The 21,485-nt window shown below is 41.7% G+C and overlaps 1 protein-coding gene across 1 annotated transcript in view; it reads right to left on the bottom strand.

Annotated features, from left to right (window-relative positions):
• The window catches only part of LOC139753738 (tuberin-like), a 466,749-nt gene that overhangs the window by 222,957 nt on the left and 222,307 nt on the right, over positions 1–21,485 (bottom strand). The window contains exon 12 of the mRNA XM_071670535.1: positions 16,543–16,701. Within this exon, the coding sequence (XP_071526636.1) occupies positions 16,543–16,701 (159 nt within the window). The remainder of the gene's footprint in view (positions 1–16,542; positions 16,702–21,485) is intronic.

Here is a 21,485-nt window from a genome sequence, read left to right as displayed (position 1 = left end):
AAGGAAATTTCAAGTTCCTTCATGTAATTTTGTTCGGACTAATTGAGGTGCCAAACCATCAGTTACTGGAAATTCGGTGGTGTACCTGTATACTGAAATTCCATGTCTCCACTTAAACCTGTGTAACCATCCTTGCGAATATTCACAATCACAGTCTAGCTTTAGTTCTCTATGAAAAACTTTGGCCTGCTCAATAAGCATCTTCCCAGAAATACTTACACCTTCATTATGTGGAAGTTTAAACCACTTTACAAGTGCACTGTCTAATTCTGTACTCCTGGCACCTTTCATAGTTTTCTGGAACTTTAAGCTTTTCTGGCTTTCATTTTCAGCAAAAAATCAATAAGAAATAACAGGACAGTTAATTTGCTCAGTTGCAATTGTTGCCTTGCCACTGCTGACAGATCCACAAACTAATAGTGGCAGATTCAAAACATGCCGGACCACACAGCACCAGATGAGAGGTATAACCTGTACTATGTGGACCACTTTTGCCAGCAGTGGCAGCCTTGAGCTTTAGTTTCTAAATGTTGAGAAACAAAGTACTTCTTGTAGTTCACTGATTTTTCACACACTTTGCAAAATAAAACTGCCTCATCTGTACCCAAAACACTGCTTTCAAACTCTTTAATCAAACTGTTAATTTTCTAAGAAGCTCTCACATAAGAAATCGTATGTGAAATGTGTCCAGCTGAGTGTCAAAGAGAATTGTTTGACTCAAACAGCAAGGTCCAGGCTGCAGTGGATGAAGGGCTGTGCAAGGACACATTCACATGTACTGTACCCATCTTGCACACATGTCAAGTACCTGTCAGACAGTGCCACAGGATATATTCCATTTTAACATTACATAACCTGCTTCATGGAATGGAACAGCATTCTTTCTATTCTTTAAGGATGGGCAAATAGTAACATGAATTTTACTATAGTAGAATGATACAAACATCAATGAAAATATGTAAATTAATACAAAATAGGTAATTTTAAATTGAAACTAAGAAAATGGGCATTTACAGCATTTTGCATGAACATCTGGGCTCCAGTTATGATACAGATGAACAAACAGCCGAAATTAAGTGTGCCCTCGGACTTAGTGAATCTACTTAAGTGACTATTTGGGATAGGACAGAGAAAACCCAGGAGAGTGCTAAGAGTGGAACATTAATCAGTGCTTCTAAGACCTTGTATACCAGAAGATCAATTATGGAGGAATGAAATGAATGTGGAGCACACAGGTAAAATATCAAAGTTATGGAAATGTTCCCATCAGCATGCATGTAATACAAGCAAAGAAGGAGCATTGAAGACATTGCAAGCAAGAACTGGCTGGTTTGCAAATTTTAGGAAACACTACAATTACCACAACATTGAGATGACTGGTTATGCCGCTTCTGATGATGTCACTGGAGTCAGAATTCCCTGGGAACCCTCAAGACCTTAATACAGGAAGGCAGATTTTCAAAGTGGATAAGACTAGATTATTTTGGAAGAAGAGCATATTCTAGTTTTGGCCTTGTGTTAGATATAAAATGCTTGATTGATATTTCCTTACTCATATAAATGAAAGCTATCATAAGATTGTCAGAAGACAGCTTGGTTTCCTTACAGTTCTCCTGATGTGAGACTGGTGACCAGCAGGGATGATGGTGACTCCTGTCATTCTCACACAGAAAATCCTGAAGCTTGTTTCCTGCTAGATAATAAGTATATTGAACCCTTGTTTCACTCTGTTTCATCCTAATTACCTCACATTTGCTTAGGATGAATTTCACTGGCCATGTATCAGACTAACTATGGGGTCTGGCTACTTTCCCTCATAGATAAATAGAATCCTGCTTGCATCTCACTTCCCTCATGACTCTTGCATCATCTGCGAACATGTTCATGTGGTAGTCACGTTCAGGCAAGTCAAACACATAGACCATGAAGACTAACTACCCCAAAAATATTCCAGAAGCACTGCACTGATCATATCTACTCATTTAAAGAAGGCTCCTCTAACATGTGCTAATTGTTCCCTTCTATCTATCTATCTATCTATATCTCTGACAACTCTTCCCTCTGGGAACTTCCATCAAGGGGGTGGCCACAGAGAAGAGTTTCTACTTATCCCTATCCTTACATGTCTCCCATGCATACACCATTTCACACATTCTTCAACCATCTCTCTCCCTCCAATATTTTTCCAGGTGGTCTTCCTCTCACACCAACCCCTTTAATTGTACTATCATACACTCTCCTTGTAAACTCTCAGTCTTGCATTCTTTTCCACATGCCTAATCCACCTGGAAGTATTACATTTCACCCACTTTACCTCTCTATAATTCATTTCTTTTGCATTTCCTGCCATACCACATCTCTTATACATCCCTTTATTTCTCTCTTCATTCCATCTAGTCACATCACATGCTCCTCTCAAATATCTCATTTCCACAGCCTGGATTCTTGACCTCTGAGACTCATTCCATGCAAAGATTATGCTGTCACTTAATCCCCTCTTCACTTCCATACTTACACCTCTAATCTTCATTATTCTATTAAGGGACCCAGTGCCTCCTCAACCCTGGACTGCTCTCTCCCCTATCCCTCCTTCGCCTAAGATAATCTTCAATCCATCAGAGGAGTCTACTCCTTATTACTGCCTGGTATTCCAGCTTCTTAATAAGCCTCCCATATGGTAGTGTTGAATGCTTCCTGACAGTCTAAATACAAGCAATATAACCAAGCTTTCCATTTGTCCAAGATGGAGCTTATTCTCTCACAGAAACCTAATAGGTTTATTACACATGACTTCCTTTCTCTAAAACCATGTTGCCTCTCACTTAGAAAATTTCTCCTCTACAGAAATTCATCCACTTGCTTTATGATCAACTTTACCAGTACCTTACAGAGCAAACTCATGGTGACTGGTGTGTGGTTCATAGCCTCTTCCTGGTCTCCCTTCTTATACATGAGTAAGAAGTTTGCCTTTCTTCACTCCAATGGCACATTGCTTTTCTCCATCAACATCATGAACAGTATTCTAAGAGGTATGTCTAGCATATTTACACATATCTTCAGCACAAAACAAGAGCCTTGTCTGAGTCAAAATATTTCAGCATACTGTTAATGTCTTTTTTAGATACCTCTAGATAACTCATCTCACTACTGTTAAGAGTATAGTGTCTTCCACTGAGAAAACACCTTTGAACCTGTTCTTCAGTTCCTCACATACATCAATCACAACTATAACTCCCTCTGAGTCCCTTAACCCTTAAAAGGAGAGTGACGTTACATAACTTGCATATGGTAAAAAACGTTACGTAACGTTGGGCTATGTTGTGTCATAATTGTTTTTTTGAAATTTGGCAATGTGGCATCACTGTCATCTACTATCATGACCTCTGTTTACCCATTCCTGTATACAATTACCCTTGCTTGCCTATCTGTGGTTAGAGCCAGTATTAGTTGTTATCTAACGTTTGTACAGTAGTAAGTGGGAAACATTATGTAACACTGGGCCCTTCTGCGTTGCAATTGTATAGTGAAATTGGGTGAAGCAGCATCTCTGACATGTACTTTCATGCTCTCTGTTTGGACATGCCTATATACAGCCACACATGCTCGCCCAGCAGGGGGTCAACATCAGTATTAGCCAAGACAATGGGAGGAGGGGAGGAGATGGTGCCTTGTACTTCTCCCCTCCTCCCACAGCCAGCTATGACACAGCTTCACATAAGTAACACCCTCTACCTTTGTCTTTCATCCAATTTCATCTATGTATGTATGTACTGGCTTATTCCTTGATACTTCACCATTCCTAAAATATGCCACCTTACATGGAAGTATAAAAAACATTGCCCACCTTTAATGGATTAAGCTAATTAGCTGCTCACTAACTGACAATCTACTGACCAATTTATGGAAAATTTTCGATTTTCAAAATTTCTGTTCCTCCATTCTTATCTTGCTATACACGTTCCTTTTTCTCTTATACCTTGCATAAGCTGGTGGGCTGGAGTGTCGCCTCTATTTCTATCACTACACATCACAATGCTCCCTGGCTTTTTGATATCTTTGATCAAATCATTCTTCCCTTTCTTGGGCTTTGAATGCAAATGAAAGGAAAAGAGCTGATGTCTTGGAAATTAAATGCCTAAGGTTCATAAGATGTTCTCTGGGTAGCAAGGGTAAATCTGTCTTGATCCCAAAATTAGTTTTCTATAGTATCTGGAGGGCCGATCTATTTTCTATCATAATACATAGTCATCATGAAGGGCTTGCCCTTACCACCCAATTTCCCAAGTCTTAGAGGGGTAGCAGATGAGTGACAAGGGTGAGCTTGCTTCAGCCAACAATCATATCTTTTCTGCCATAATTCTGCAGTTATATTCATCATTTTGAATTCTCATAGTGATGTGTAACCTAGTTTGTCAGCCTACTCTCAAAAGAGGCACAAACATGCAATACATGTGAAAAGAGTAAGGAAAGAGGAAATGAAACACTAGTACAGCAAGCATCAGCTGTAAGATCAAGCAGCTTGTCGCCCCTCCTTTGTGGGTCCTGCTTGTACTTTTAATATTTCTAGTAGACCACATTGTACTAAAATAGAATATTGATGACACTATAACTGCCAAGGAGGAAGTCTTTTCAGAGAGCAATCTGCTGGACTGCTAAATGATGTCATGGCTAGTTAACTATTCAAAACCTTAACATGCATTTTCTCAAAACTTAAATTTGGCTGGCTCTTCCTTACTGCACATAATGCCTAATATGCAGATATGCAGTATCAAATGACAGTGTAAAGAATAACAGCATCAGAAAGAAGAGTAGTATTGCTGTAAGCACAGTCTATTTGAGAAATAAAAAGTGTGTGATGAATTGGTTCAAGCACAGGGAAAGAATAAGTTAAGACTGATGCATGAAGGGAGGAAGAGGAAGGAGGACACTGAGGAGATGAAAGATGCAATGTAGATGGCTTTGGGGTATCATAGCCTGAGCTTTTGGGTGAAAGAGAGGTAGTTAATGGGTAGAATGAAATGGAATGATGTAATATACATATATAAATTTCTTGAGGGTGGTCTCAGGAAGTCCCCTATTGATTAGCTAGCAATTCATCTGAGGGGTACTTTTCACAGCCAACACCCAAGTGACTGCTCTGATTGAATATCTATTCATTCATTATACTTGATATTTATTCATTTATCTATTCATTATTTATTTATTATTTATTTTTATCTATTTATTCATTATACTTGAGCGTTGAAGACTGTCTGGAAGTCGATAATATTATCTCGAAAAGCAAAAATGGGTATGTTTGAAGGAATAGTGGTTCCAACAATGTTATATGGTTGCGAGGCATGGGCTATAGATAGAGTTGTGTGGAGGAGGGTGGATGTGTTGGAAATGAGATATCTGAGGACAATATGTGGTGTGAGATGGTTTGATCGAGTAAGTAATAAATAGGGTAAGAGAGATGTATGGTAATAAAAAGAGTGTGGTTGAGAGAGCAGAACAGGGTGTTTTGAAATGGTTTGGTCACATGGAGAGAATGAGTGAGGAAAGATTGACCAAAAGGATATATGTGTCAGAGGTGGAGGGAACGAGGAGAAGTGGGAGACCAAATTGGAGGTGGAAAGATGGAGTGAAAAAGATTTCGAGTGATCGGGGCCTGAACATGCAGGAGGGTGAAAGGTGTGCAAGGAATAGAGTGAATTGGAATGATGTGGTATACCGGGGTCGACGTGCTGTCAATGGATTGAACCAGGGCGTGTGAAGCATCTGGGGTAAACCATGGAAAGTTCTGTGGGGCCTGGATGTGGAAAGGGAGCTGTGGTTTCAATTCATTATACATGACAGCTAGAGACCGAGTGTGAACGAATGTGGCCTTTGTTGTCTTTTCCTAGTGCTACCTTGCACACATGTGGGGGGAGGGGGTTGTTATGTCATGTGTGGCAGGGTGGCAATGGGAATGAATAAGGGCAGATAGTATGAATTATGTACATGTGCATATATGTATATGTCTGTGTGTGTATATATATGTTTACGTTGAGATGCATAGGTATGTATATTTGCATGTGTGGACATGTATGTATATACATGTGTATGTGGGTGGGTTGGGCCATTTTTTCGTCTGTTTCCTTGCACTACCTTGCTAATGTGGGAGACTGACAAAGAAAAATAAATAAATATACTTGATCACTGTTTCCCATGCTAGAGGTAGTGCCAGGAAACAGATGAAGAAAGACCCATCCATACACATACATACACATGTAGGCACATAGCTTTTATCATTATACCTGAGCACCATTTCACATGTTAGCTAGGTAGTGCCAGGAAACAGATGAAGAAAGATCCATCCACTCACATACACATACTTTTTTTTTTTTTTTTTTTTTTTGCTTTGTCGCTGTCTCCCGCGTTTGCGAGGTAGCGCAAGGAAACAGACGAAAGAAATGGCCCAACCCACCCCCATACACATGCCTTGATTCAATCCACTGACAGCACGTCAACCCCGGTATACCACATCGCTCCAATTCACTCTATTCTTTGCCCTCCTTTAACCCTCCTGCATGTTCAGGCCCCGATCACACAAAATCTTTTTCACTCCATCTTTCCACCTCCAATTTGGTCTCCCTCTTCTCCTCGTTCCCTCCACCTCCGACACATATATCCTCTTGGTCAATCTTTCCTCACTCATTCTCTCCATGTGACCAAACCATTTCAAAACACCCTCTTCTGCTCTCTCAACCACGCTCTTTTTATTTCCACACATCTCTCTTACCCTTACGTTACTTACTCGATCAAACCACCTCACACCACACATTGTCCTCAAACATCTCATTTCCAGCACATCCATCCTCCTGCGCACAACTCTATCCATAGTCCACGCCTCGCAACCATACAACATTGTTGGAACCACTATTCCTTCAAACATACCCATTTTTGCTTTCCGAGATAATGTTCTCGACTTCCACACATTCTTCAAGGCTCCCAGAATTTTCGCCCCCTCCCCCACCCTATGATCCACTTCCACTTCCATGGTTCCATCCGCTGCCAGATCCACTCCCAGATATCTAAAACACTTCACTTCCTCCAGTTTTTCTCCATTCAAACTCACCTCCCAATTGAATTGACCCTCAACCCTACTGTACCTAATAACCTTGCTCTTATTCACATTTATGCTTAACTTTCTTCTTTCACACACTTTACCAAACTCAGTCACCAGCTTCTGCAGTTTCTCACATGAATCAGCCACCAGCGCTGTATCATCAGCGAACAACAACTGACTCACTTCTCAAGCTCTCTCATCCCCAACAGACTTCATACTTGCCCCTCTTTCCAAAACTCTTGCATTCACCTCCCTAACAACCCCATCCATAAACAAATTAAACAACCATGGAGACATCACACACCCCTGCCGCAAACCTACATTCAATGAGAACCAATCACTTTCCTCTCTTCCTACACGTACACATGCCTAACATCCTCGATAAAAACTTTTCACTGCTTCTAACAACTTGCCTCCCACACCATATATTCTTAATACCTTCCACAGAGCATCTCTATCAACTCTATCATATGCCTTCTCCAGATCCATAAATGCTACATACAAATCCATTTGCTTTTCTAAGTATTTCTCACATACATTCTTCAAAGCAAACACATGATCCACACATCCTCTACCACTTCTGAAACCACACTGCTCTTCCCCAATCTGATGCTCTGTACATGCCTTCACCCTCTCAATCAATACCCTCCCATATAATTTGCCAGGAATACTCAACAAACTTATACCTCTGTAATTTGAGCACTCACTCTTATCCCCTTTGCCTTTGTACAATGGCACTATGCACGCATTCTGCCAATCCTCAGGCACCTCACCATGAGTCATACATACATTAAATAACCTTACCAACCAGTCAACAATACAGTCACCCCCTTTTTTAATAAATTCCACTGCAATACCATCCAAACCTGCTGCCTTGCCGGCTTTCATCTTCCGCAAAGCTTTTATTACCTCTTCTCTGTTTACCAACTCATTTTCCCTAACCCTCGCACTTTGCACACCACCTCGACCAAAACACCCTATATCTCCCACTCTACCATCAAACACATTCAACAAACCTTCAAAATACTCACTCCATCTCCTTCTCACATCACCACTACTTGTTATCACCTCCCCATTTGCGCCCTTCACTGAAGTTCCCATTTGCTCCCTTGTCTTACGCACTTTATTTACCTCCTTCCAGAACATCTTTTTATTCTCCCTAAAATTTAATGATACTCTCTCACTCCAACTCTCATTTGCCCTCTTTTTCACCTCTTGCACCTTTCTCTTGACCTCCTGTCTCTTTCTTTTATACGTCTCCCACTCAATTTCATTTTTTCCCTGCAAAAATCGTCCAAATGCCTCTCTCTTCTCTTTCACTAATACTCTTACTTCTTCATCCCACCACTCACTACCCTTTCTAATCAACCCACCTCCCACTCTTCTCATGCCACTCTTCTCATGTACACTTATTTATTTATCTATTTATTCATTATACTGTGTTGCTGTCTCCCACGTTAGTGAGGTAGCACAAGGAAACAGATGAAAGAATGGCCCAACCCACACACACACACATGTATATACATACACATCCATACATGCACATATACATACCTATACATTTTAACGTAGACATATATATATACATACATAGACATATACATATATACACATGTACATAATTCATACTTGCTGCCTTTATTCATTCCTGTCGCCACCCAGCCACACGTGGAATGACAACCTCCTCCTCCCACATGCGTGCGAGGTAGTGCTAGGAAAAGACAAAAAAGGCCACATTCGTTCACACTCACTCTCTAGCTGTCATATATAATGCACCAAAACCACAGCTACCTTTCCACATCTAGGCCCCACAAAACTTTCCATGATTTACCCAAGACGCTTCACATGCCTTGGTTCAATCCACTGACAGGGCGTCGACACCAGTATACCACATCGTTCCAATTCACTCTAATCCTTGCACGCCTTTCACCCTCCTGCATGTTCAGGCCCCGATCGCTCAAAATCTTTTTCATTTTCACTCCATTCTTCCACCTCCAATTTGGTCTCCCCCTTCTCCTCATTCCCTCCAAATCTGACACACACATCCTCTTTGTCAATCTTTCCTCACTCATTCTCTCCATGTGACCAAACCATTTCAAAACACCCTCTTCTGCACTCTCACCCACACTCTTTTTATTACCACACATCTCTCTTACCCTTTCATTACTCACTCGATCAAATCACCTCACACCACATACTGTCCTCAAACATCTCATTTCCAACACATCCACCATCCTCTGCACAACTCTATTATCTATAGCCCATGCCTCGCAACCATATAACATTGTTGGAACCACTATTCCTTCAAACATACCCATTTTTACTTTCCAAGATAATGACCTCACCTTCCATACATTTTTCAAGGCTCCCAGAACTTTCACCCCCTCCCCCATCCTATGATTCATTTCCACTTCCATGGTTCTATCCACTGCCAAATCTACTCCCAGATATCTAAAACACTTCACTTCCTCCAGTTTTTCTCCATTCAAACTCACCTCCCAATTCACTTGTCCCTAAACCCTACTGTACCTAGTATCCTTGCACTTACTCACATTTACTCTCAGCTTTCTTCTTTCACACACTTTACCAAACACAGTCACCAGCTTCTGCAGTTTCTCACCCGAATCAGCCAGCAGCGCCATATCATCAGCGAACAACAACTGACTCACTTCCCAAGCTCTCTCATCCACAACAGACTGCATACTTGCCCCTCTCTCCAAAGCTCTTGCATTCACCTCCCTAACCCCATCCATAAACAAATTAAACAACCATGGAGACATCACGCACCCCTGCCGCAAACCAACATTCACTGAGAATCAGCAACTTTCCTCTCTTCCTACTCGTACACATACCTTACATCCTTGATAAAATTTTTCACTGCTTCTAACAACTTGCCTCCCACACCATATACACTCAATATCTTCCACACAGTATCTCTATCGACTCCATCATATGCCTTCTCCAGATCCATAAATGCTACATACAAATCCATTTGCTTTTCTAAGTATTTCTCACATACCTTCTTCAAAGCAAACACCTGATCTAAACATCCTCTACCACTTCTGAAACCACACTGCTCTTCCCCAATCTGATGCTCTGTACATACCTTCACCCTCTCAATCAATACCCTCCCATATAATTTACCAGGAATACTCAACAAACTTATACCTCTGTAATTTGAGCATTCACCTTTATCCCCTTTGCCTTTGTACAATGGCACTATGCATGCATTCCACCAATCCTCAGGCACCTCACCATGAGTCATACATACACTGAATTTCCTTACTGACCAGCCAACAACACAGTTACCGCCTTTTTTCATAAATTCCACTACAATACCATCCAAACCCGCTGCCTTGCCAGCTTTCATCTTCCGCAAAGCTTTTACTACCTGTTCTCTGCTTACCAAGTCATTCTCCCTAACCTTCTCAATTTGCACACCACCTCAATCAAAACACCCTATATTTGCCACTTTATCATTTAACACATTCAACAAACCTTCAAAATACTTACTCCATCTCCTTCTCACATCACCACTACTTGTTATCACCTCCCCATCAGCCCCCTTCACCGATGTGCCCATTTGTTCTCTTGTCTTATGCACTTTCTTTACCTTCTTCCAAAACATCTTTTTATTCTCCCTAAAATTTAATCATACTCTCTCACCCCAAATCTCATTTGCCCTCTTTTTCACCTCTTGCACCTTTCTCTTGACCTTCTGACTCTTTCCCAGTCATTTGCACCATTTCCCTGCAAAACTCATCCAAATGCCTCTCGCTTCTCTTTCACTAACAATCTTACTTCTTCATCCCACCACTCACTACCCTTTCTAATCTGCCCACCTCCCACGCTTCTCATGCCACAAGAATCTTTTGCGCAAGCCATCACTGCTTCCCTAAATACGTCCCATTCCTCCCCGACTCACCTTACATCCTTTGCTCTGACCTTTTTCCATTCTGTTCTCAGTCTCTCCTGGTACTTCCTCACACAAGTCTCCTTCACAAGCTCACTTACTCTCACCACTCTCTTCACCCCAACATTCTCTCATTTTTTTCTGAAAACCTCGACAAATTTTCACCTTTGCCTCCACAAGATAATGATCAGACATCCCTCCAGTTACACCTCTCAGCACATTAACATCCAAAAGACTTTCTTTCGCATGTCTATCAATTAACACGTAATCCAATAACACTCTCTGGCCATCTCTCCTACTTACATATGTATATTCATTAATTTATTTTGCTTTGTCGCTGTCTCCCGCGTTTGCGAGGTAGCGCAAGGAAACATATGAAAGAAATGGCCCAACCCACCCCCATACACATGTATATACATACACGTTCACAGACGCATACATACCCATACATCTCAATGTACACATATATATACACACACAGACATATACATATATACACATGTACATAATTCATACTGTTTGCCTTTATTCATTCCCATCGCCACCTCGCCACACATGGAATAACATCCCCTCCCCCCTCATGTGTGCGAGGTAGCGCTAAAAAAAGACAACAAAGGCCCCATTCGTTCACACTCACTCTCTAGCTGTCATGTAATAATGCCCGAAACCATAGCTCCCTTTCCACATCCAGGCCCAACAGAACTTTCCATGGTTTACCCCAGACGCTTCACATGCCCTGATTCAATCCATTGACAGCACATCAACCCCAGTATACCACATCGATCCAATTCACTCTATTCCTTGCCCTCCTTTCACCCTCCTGCATGTTCAGGCCATGATCACTCAAAATCTTTTTCACTCCATCTTTCCACCTCCAATTTGGTCTCCCACTTCTCCTCGTTCCCTCCACCTCTGACACATATATCCTCTTGGTCAATCTTTCCTCACTCATTTTCTCCATGTGCCCAAACCATTTCAAAACACCCTCTTCTGCTCTCTCAACCAAGCTCTCTTTATTTCCACACATCTCTCTTACCCTTACATTACTGACTCGATCAAACCACCTCACACCACACATTGTCCTCAAACATCTCATTTCCAGCACATCCACCCTCCTGCGCACAACTCTATCCATAGACCATGCCTTGCAACCATACAACATTGTTGGAACCACTATTCCTTCAAACATACCAATTTTTGCTTTCCGAGATAATGTTCTCGATTTCCAAACATTCTTCAAGGCTCCCAGGATTTTCGCCCCCTCCCCCACCCTATGCTTCACTTCCGCTTCCATGGTTCCATCCACTGCCAGATCCAATCCCAGATATCTAAAACACTTATGTATATCTCTCTTTTTAAACTAGGTATTCCCAATTACCAGTCCATTTTCAGCACATAAATCTACAAGCTCTTCACCATTTCCATTTACAACACTGAACACCCCATGCACACCAATTATTCCCTCAACTGCCACATTACTCACCTTTGCATTCAAATCACCCATCACTATAACCCGGATCTCGTGCATCAAAACTACGAACACACTCACTCAGCTGCTCCCAAAACACTTGCCTCTCATGATCTTTCTTCTCATGCCCAGGTGCATATGCACCAATAATCACCCATCTCTCTCCATCCACTTTCAGTTTTACCCATATGAATCTAGAGTTTACTATCTTACACTCTATCACACACTCCCACCACTCCTATTTCAGGAGTGGTGCTACTCCTTCCTTTACTCTTGTCCTCTCACCAACCCCTGACTTTACTCCCATTCCCAAACCACTCTTCCCCTTTACCCTTGAGCTTCGTTTCACTCAGAGCCAAAACATCCAGGTTCCTTTCCTCAGACATACTACCTCTCTCCTTCTTTCTCATCTTGGTTACATCCACACACATTTAGACACCCCAATCTGAGCCTTCGAGGAGGATAAGCACTCTTCACATGACTCCTTCTTCTGTTTCCCCTTTTAGAAAGTTAACATACAAAGAGAGGAGGGTTTCTAGCCCCCGCTCCCGTCCCCTTTAGTCGCCTTCTACGACATGTGAGGAATGCATGGGAAATATTCATTCTCCCCTACCCCCAGGGATATACATACATATACATAACAAATGCATATATACATACATACAGTCATAAATACATACATATACATATATACACATGTACATATTCATACTTGTTCGCCTTCATCCATTCCCATCATCACCCCACCCCACAGGAAACAGCATCACCAACCCTTGCATCAACAAGATACAGCCAGGAAACATATGAAGAAATGCCACATCCACTCACATCCATTATTTGGCTGTCATGTGTAAAACACTGAAACTATAATATCCCATCCACACAGACCTTTCCATGGTTTCCCTCAGACATTTCACATGGCCTGGTTCAATCCACTGACGGCATGTTGACCCTAGTAAACAACATCATTGCAATTCATTCTATTCCATGCACGCTTTCACCCTCCTACATGTTCAGGCCCCAATTTCTCAAAATCTTTTTCACTCCATCCTTCCACCTCCAATTTGGTCTCCCACTTCTCCTTGTTCCCTCCATCAATGACACATATATCCTCTTTTGTCAACCTTTCCTCACTCATTCTCTCCATATGTCCAAATAATCTTAACACACCCTCTTCTGCTCTCTCATTCACACTCTTTATATTTCCACACATTTCTCTTACCCTTCCATTACTAATCGATCAAACCATCTCACACCACATACTATCCTTAAATATTTCATTTCCCATACATCCAACCTCCTCTGTACAACCCCATCTATAGCCCATGCCTCACAAGCAGATAACATTGTTGGAACTACTAATCCTTCAAACACACACCCATTTTTGCTCTCCAAGACAACCTCTTTTTCCACACATTCTTCACTGCTTCCAGAAGTTTTGCCCCCTTCCCCACCCTATGACTCACTCCCAGATATCTAAAATAATTCTCTTCCTTAAATTTTTCTCCTTTCAAACTTACATCCCAACTAACTTGTTCCTCAACTTTGCTAAACCTTAATAACCTTGCTTTTATTCACATATGCTCTCAACTTTTTCCTTTCACACACTTCCAAATGCAGCCTTTCAAGTCACCACTTCCGCAGCTTACCACCCAAATCAGCCACCAGCACTGTATCATTGGTGAACAACAACTGACTCGCTTCCCACGCCCTCTTATCCTCGACAGATTGCACACTTGCTCCGCTCTCTAAGACTCTTGTATTTACCTCCCTTACCACCCCATCCATAAACAAATTAAAACAACCATGGGGACATCACATACCCTTCCTGCAGACTGATCTTTACTGGGAACCAATCACTCTCCTCTCTTCCTAATTGTACACTTGCCTTACATTCTTGATAAAAACTTCTCACTTCTAGCAGCTTACCTCCCACACCATATATTCTTACACACCTTCCACAAAGCATCTCTATCCACCCTGTCATATGCCTTCTCCAGATCCATAAATGCTATATACAAATCCATCTATCTTTCTGAGTGTTGCTCGCACACATTCTTCAAAGCAAACAACTGATCCACACATCCTCTACCAATTCTGATACTACACTGCACCTCCCCAATCTGATGCTCCGTACATGCCTTCACCCTCTCAATCAATACCCTCCCGTACAATTTTGCAGTTATACTCAACAATATTATGCGTCTGTAGTTGGAACACTCACTTTATTCCCTTTGCCTTTATACTATGGCACTATACATACATTCCTCCAATCCTCAACCACTTCACCATGATTCATACATACAATGAATATCCTCACCAAACAATCAACAACACAGTCATCCCCTTTCTTAATACGTTCAACTGCATTGCCATTCAGTCCTCCCACTATGCCAGATTTTATCTTCTGTAAGGTTTTCACCACCTCCTTTCTTTTCATCAAATCCCTTCTAAGGTTTTCACCACCTCCTTTCTTTTCATCAAACCACAGTCCCTGACTCTCTTGCTTCACACACCATCCCAACCAAAACAACCTACATCTGCAACTCTATCATAAAACACATCTCACAATTCTTCAAAATACTCACTCCATCTCTTTACTCCACTACTATCTGTTATCACTTTCCTTTTTTCTCCCTTCATCGATATCACCATTTGTTCTCTTGTCTTGCATACATTACTTACCTTCTTCCAAAACATCTTTTCTTCTTCCTAACATTTATGATACTCTCTCAATCCAACTCTCAATTGTCCTATTTTTCAACCCCTGCTCTTTCTTCTTGACCTGCCGCTATCTCTTATACATCTAATCATTTCCACTCCTCCCTTGTACCACCCAAATGCCTATATTTTCTCTTTCACTAGCATCTTTACTTCTTCATCCCACCACTCACTACTTTTTAATCTGCCCACCTCCCACTTTTTGCATGCCACATGCACCTCTTGCACATGCCATCACTGCTTCCCTACATACCTCCCATTCCTCACCTACTCCCCTCACTTCATTTGCTCTCACCTTTTGCCATTCTACACTCATTCTCTCCTGGTATTTCTTCACACAAGTCTGCTTTCCAAGCTCACTTACTTTCACCATTCTCTTCTCCCAGCATTCCTCTTTTTTTTTTTTTTTTGAAAATACAAATGTTCACCCACACCTCCACAAGATAGTGATCCTGCACCTCACTGACTGCCCCTCTCAGCATATTTGCATCCAAAAGTCTCTCTTTCCAAGGCCTATCAATTAATATGTAATCTAATAAGACACACTGACCATCTCTCCTACTCACATACTCACATTTGTATATATCTCTCTCTTTACACTAGGTACTCCCAATCACCAGTCTTTTTTCAGCTCACAATTCCACAAGCTTTTCACCATTTCCATTCATAACACTGAATAACACATGCAAACCAATTATACCCTTAACTGCCACATTATTCACCTTCACATTTCAATCACCCATCACTAATACCAGGCCTCATGCACCAAAACTGCTGACACTCACTCAACTGCTTTCAAAACATTAGCCTCTCATGATCTTTCTTCTCATAGCCAGGTGCATAAGCAACAACAATCACCCATCTCTTGCCATCCACTTTCAGCTTTACCCACATCAATCTAGAATTTACATTCTTACACTCTATCGCACACTCCCAGAATTCCTGCTTCTGGAGTTATGCTACTCCTTCCTTGGCTCTTTTCCTCTCACCAATCCCTGCCTTTACTCCCATGACATTTCCAAATCACTCTTCACCTTTACCCCTGAGCTTCATTTCAATCAGAGGCACAACATCCAGGTTTCTTTCCTCAAACATACTATCTATTTCTCCTATCTTCTCATCTTGGTTACATCCAAGCACATTCAAACACCCTAATCTGAGCCTCTGAGGAGGCTGAGCACTCACAGCTCAACTCCTGTTTCATATGGAAAGAGACTTTATACAGTTTATTTCCATTTATTTTAAATGGCACAAGTTACAAACATAACTAAAGTGATGCTTTCAGAAAAAAAATGACATACTAAATGTTCACTTCTGAATCTGAATGACTGCATAAAATTTGTAACATACCTTTTTCCTTCTTCATGGCAACAATCACAACCATTGCTGCTTGGGTTAATGACAAATGGGTAACCTCCACCTTTGGCACTAAAGGCAACACTGTTGGCACAACTATTTTCTCCTTAGCAAATCCATCCTCATCCTCCTTGGCTGCCTCGCCCCTACTTCCTGTGGGGTCGAGGTACTTATTACCTTCTTGCACAAGACAAATGCATTGCATTCTTAAGAAGAACATCACAAGACAAATCAAGTGTAATTTCTAAACTTATTAGAATATATACAAGTTAATGAGCACAATATTTATTCATTTTATTATACTTTGAGGCTGTCTCCCGTGTTAGCGAGGTAACGCAAGGAAACAGACGAAAGAATGTCCCAACCCACCCACATACACATGTATATACATAAACGTCCATATACATACCTGTACATTTCAACGTATCCATACATATACATACACAGACATATATATACATATGTACCTATTCATACATGCTGCCTTCATCCATTCCTGCCGCCACCCCACCACACATGAAAAGACAACCTCCTCCCCCCGCGTGCGCGCGAGGTAGCACCAGGAAACAACATCAAACGCCACATTCGTTCACATTCAGTCTCTAGCTGTCATGTGTAAAGCACCGAAACCAAAGCTCCCTTTCCATATCCAGTCTCCACAAAACTTTCCATGGTTTACCCCAGACACTTCACATGCCCTAGTTCAATCCAGTGACAGCACATCGACCCTGGTATACCACATCATTGCAATACACTCTATCCCTTGCACGCCTTTCACCCTCCTGTATGTTCAGGCCCTGATCACTAAAAATCCTTTTCACTCTATCCTTCCACCTCCAATTTGGTCTCCCACTTCTCCTTATTCCCTCCACCTCTGACACATATATCCTCTTTGTCAATCTTTCCTCACTCATTCTCTCTGTGTGACTAAACCATTTCAATACAACCTCTCCTGCTCTCTCAACCACACTCTTTTTATTATTCATCTTTTTTATTTTGCTTTGTCGCTGTCTCCTGTGTTTGCGAGGTAGCGCAAGGAAACAGACGAAAGAAATGGCCCAACCCACCCCCATACACATGTATATACACACACGTCCACACACGCAAATATACATACCTATACATCTCAATGTACACACATATATACACACACAGACACATACATATATACCCATGCACACAATTCACACTGTCTGCCTTTATTCAGTTCCCGTCGCCACCTCGCCACACATGGAATACCATCCCCCTCCCCCATCATGTGTGCGGGGTAGCGCTAGGAAAAGACAACAAAGGCCTCATTCGTTCACACTCAGCCTCTAGCTGTCATGCAATAATGCCCGAAACCCCAGCTCCCTTTCTACATCCAGGCCCCACACAGCTTTCCATGGTTTACCCCAGACACTTCACATGCCCTGATTCAATCCACTGACAGCATGTCAACCCCAGTATACCACAACGATCCAATTCATTCTATTCCTTGCCCGCCTTTCACCCTCCTGCATGTTCAGGCCCCGATCACTCAAAATCTTTCACTCCATCTTTCCACCTCCAATTTGGTCTCCCACTTCTCCTCGTTCCCTCCACCTCCAACACATATATCCTCTTGGTCAATCTTTCCTCACTCATTCTCTCCATGTGACCAAACCATTTCAATACACCCTCTTCTGCTCTCTCAACCACACTCTTTATATTTCCACACATCTCTCTTACCCTTACATTACTTACTCGATCAAACCACCTCACACCACACATTGTCCTCAAACATCTCATTTCCAGCACATCCACCCTCCTCCGCACAACTCTATCCATAGCCCACGCCTCGCAAACATACAACATCGTTGGAACCACTATTCCTTCAAACATACCCATTTTTGCTTTCCGAGATAATGTTCTCGACTTCCAAACATTCTTCAAGGTTCCCAGGATTTTCGCCCCCTCCCCCACCCTATGATTCACTTCCGCTTCCAAGCTTCCATCCGCTGCCAGATCCACTCCCAGATATCTAAAACACTTTACTTCCTCCAGTTTTTCTCCATTCAAACTTAGCTCCCAATTGACTTGACCTTCAACCCTACTGTACCTAATAACCTTGCTCTTATTCACATTTACTCTTAACTTTCTTCTTTCACACACTTTACCAAACTCAGTCACCAGCTTCTGCAGTTTCTCACATGAATCAGCCACCAGCGCTGTATCATCAGCGAACAACAACTGACTCACTTCCCAAGCTCTCTCATCCACAACGGACTTCATTTTTGCCCCTCTTTCCAAAACTCTTGCATTCACCTCCCTAACAACCCCATCCATAAACAAATTAAACAACCATGGAGACATCAAACACCCCTTCCGCAAACCTACCTTCACTGAGAACCAATCACTTTCCTCTCTTCCTACACGTACACATGCCTTACATCCTCGATAAAAACTTTTCACTGCTTCTAACAACTTGCCACCCACACCATATATTCTTAATACCTTCCACACAGCATCTCTATCAACTCTATCATATGCCTTCTCCAGATCCATAAATGCTACATACAAATCTATTTGCTTTTCTAAGTATTTCTCACATACATTCTTCAAAGCAAACACCTGATCCACACATCCTCTACCACTTCTGAAACCACACTGCTCTTCCCCAATCTGATGCTCTGTACATGCCTTCACCCTCTCAATCAATACCCTCCCATATAATTTACCAGGAATACTCAACAAACTTATACCTCTGTAATTTGAGCACTCACTCTTATCCCCTTTGCCTTTGTACAATGGCACTATGCACGCATTCCGCCAATCCTCAGGCACCTCACCATGAGTCATACATACATTAAATAACCTTACCAACCAGTCAACAATACAGTCACCCCCTTTTTTAATACATTCCACTGCAATACCATCCAAACCTGCTGCCTTGCCAGCTTTCATCTTCTACAAAGCTTTTACTACCTCTTCTCTGTTTACCAAATCATTTTCCCCAACCCTCTCACTTTGCACACCACCTCGACCAAGACACCCTATATCTGCCACTCTATCACCAAACACATTAAACAAACCTTAAAAATACTCATGCCATCTCCTTCTCACATCACCACTACTTGTTTTCACCTCCCCATTAGCGCCCTTCACTGAAGTTCCCATTTGTTCCCTTGTCTTACGCACTTTATTTACCTCCTTCCAGAACATCTTTTCATTCTCCCTAAAATTTAATGATACTCTCTCACCCCAACTCTCATTTGCCCTCTTTTTCACCTCTTGCACCTTTCTCTTGACCTCCTGTCTCTTTCTTTTATACATCTCCCACTCAATTGCATTTTTTCCCTGCAAAAATCGTCCAAATGCCTCCCTCTTCTCTTTCACTAATAATCTTACTTCTTCATCCCACCACTCACTACCCTTTCTAATCAACCCACCTCCCACGCTTCTCATGTCACAAGCATCTTTTGCGCAATCCATCACTGATACCCTAAATACATCCCATTCCTCCCCCACTCCCCTTACTTCCACTGTTCTCACCTTTTTCCATTCTGTACTCAGTCTCTCCTAGTACTTCCTCACACAAGTCTCCTTCCCAAGCTCACTTACTCTCACCACCCTCTTCACCCCAACATTCACTCTTCTTTTCTGAAAACCCATACAAATCTTCACCTTAGCCTCCACAAGGTAATGATCAGACACCCCTCCAGTTGCACCTCTCAGCACATTTACATGCAAAAGTCTCTTTCGCATGCCTGTCAATTAACACGTAATCCAATAACGCTCTCTGGCCATCTCTCCTACTTACATACGTATACTTATGTATATCTCGCTTTTTAAACCAGGTATTCCTAATCACCAGTCCTTTTTCAGCACATAAATCTACAAGCTCTTCACCATTTCCATTTACAACACTGAACTCCCCATGTATACTAATTATTCCCTCAACTGCCACATTACTCACCTTTGCATTCAAATCACCCATCACTATAATCCGGTCGCGTGCATCAAAACCACTAACACACTCATTCAGCTGCTCCCAAAACACTTGCCTCTCATGATCTTTCTTCTCATGCCCAGGTGCATATGCACCAATAATCCCCCATCTCTCTCCACCAACTTTCACTTTTACCCATATTAATCGAGAATTTACTTTCTTACATTCTATCACATACTCCCACAACTCCTGTTTCAGGAGTACTGCTACTCCTTCCCTTGCTCTTGTCCTCTCATTAACCCCTGACTTTACTCCCAAGACATTCCCAGACCACTCTTCCCCCTTACCCTTGAGCTTCGTTTCACTCAGAGCCAAAACATCCAGGTTCCTTTCCTCAAACATACTACCTATCTCTCCTTTTTTCACATCTTGGTTACATCCACACACATTTAGACACCCCAACCTGAGTCTACGAGGAGGATGAGCACTCCCCACATGACTCCTTCTGTTTCCCATTTTTTAGAAAGTTAAAAAATACAAGGAGGGGAGGATTTCTGGCCCCCCGCTCCCGTCCCCTCTAGTCGCCTTCTACGACACGTGAGGAATGCGTGGGAAGTATTCTTTCACCCCTATCCCCAGGGATAATATATATATATACATACACACACATATACACACATATACACACATACACACATATACACACACATATATATATATATATATATATATATATATATATATATATATATATATATATATATATATATATATACACATATGAAAAATGTAAGAAAAAATTTAGAAAACTGAAACTTATATCTTGAAATGAAATTAAAAAAAATGAATGTCACATTATGGTTCAACCTCTGGCTATGGAAAAGGGAAATGTATAATTTATTTACACAAATGTCAATAGTAGTTTTCATCAATTTAACCACTATATCATACTGCCTGGTCCACTTCTCTTATCATGAAACTGGGAATATTGGCTTATGATGTTTCTCAATTGTCTTCATTACACAAA

Source organism: Panulirus ornatus, chromosome 15, assembly GCF_036320965.1.
Source record: "Panulirus ornatus isolate Po-2019 chromosome 15, ASM3632096v1, whole genome shotgun sequence".
NCBI lineage: Eukaryota > Metazoa > Arthropoda > Malacostraca > Decapoda > Palinuridae > Panulirus > Panulirus ornatus.
Note: the sequence above shows the minus strand (reverse complement) of the source record. Positions and strands in the feature narration are given on the sequence as shown.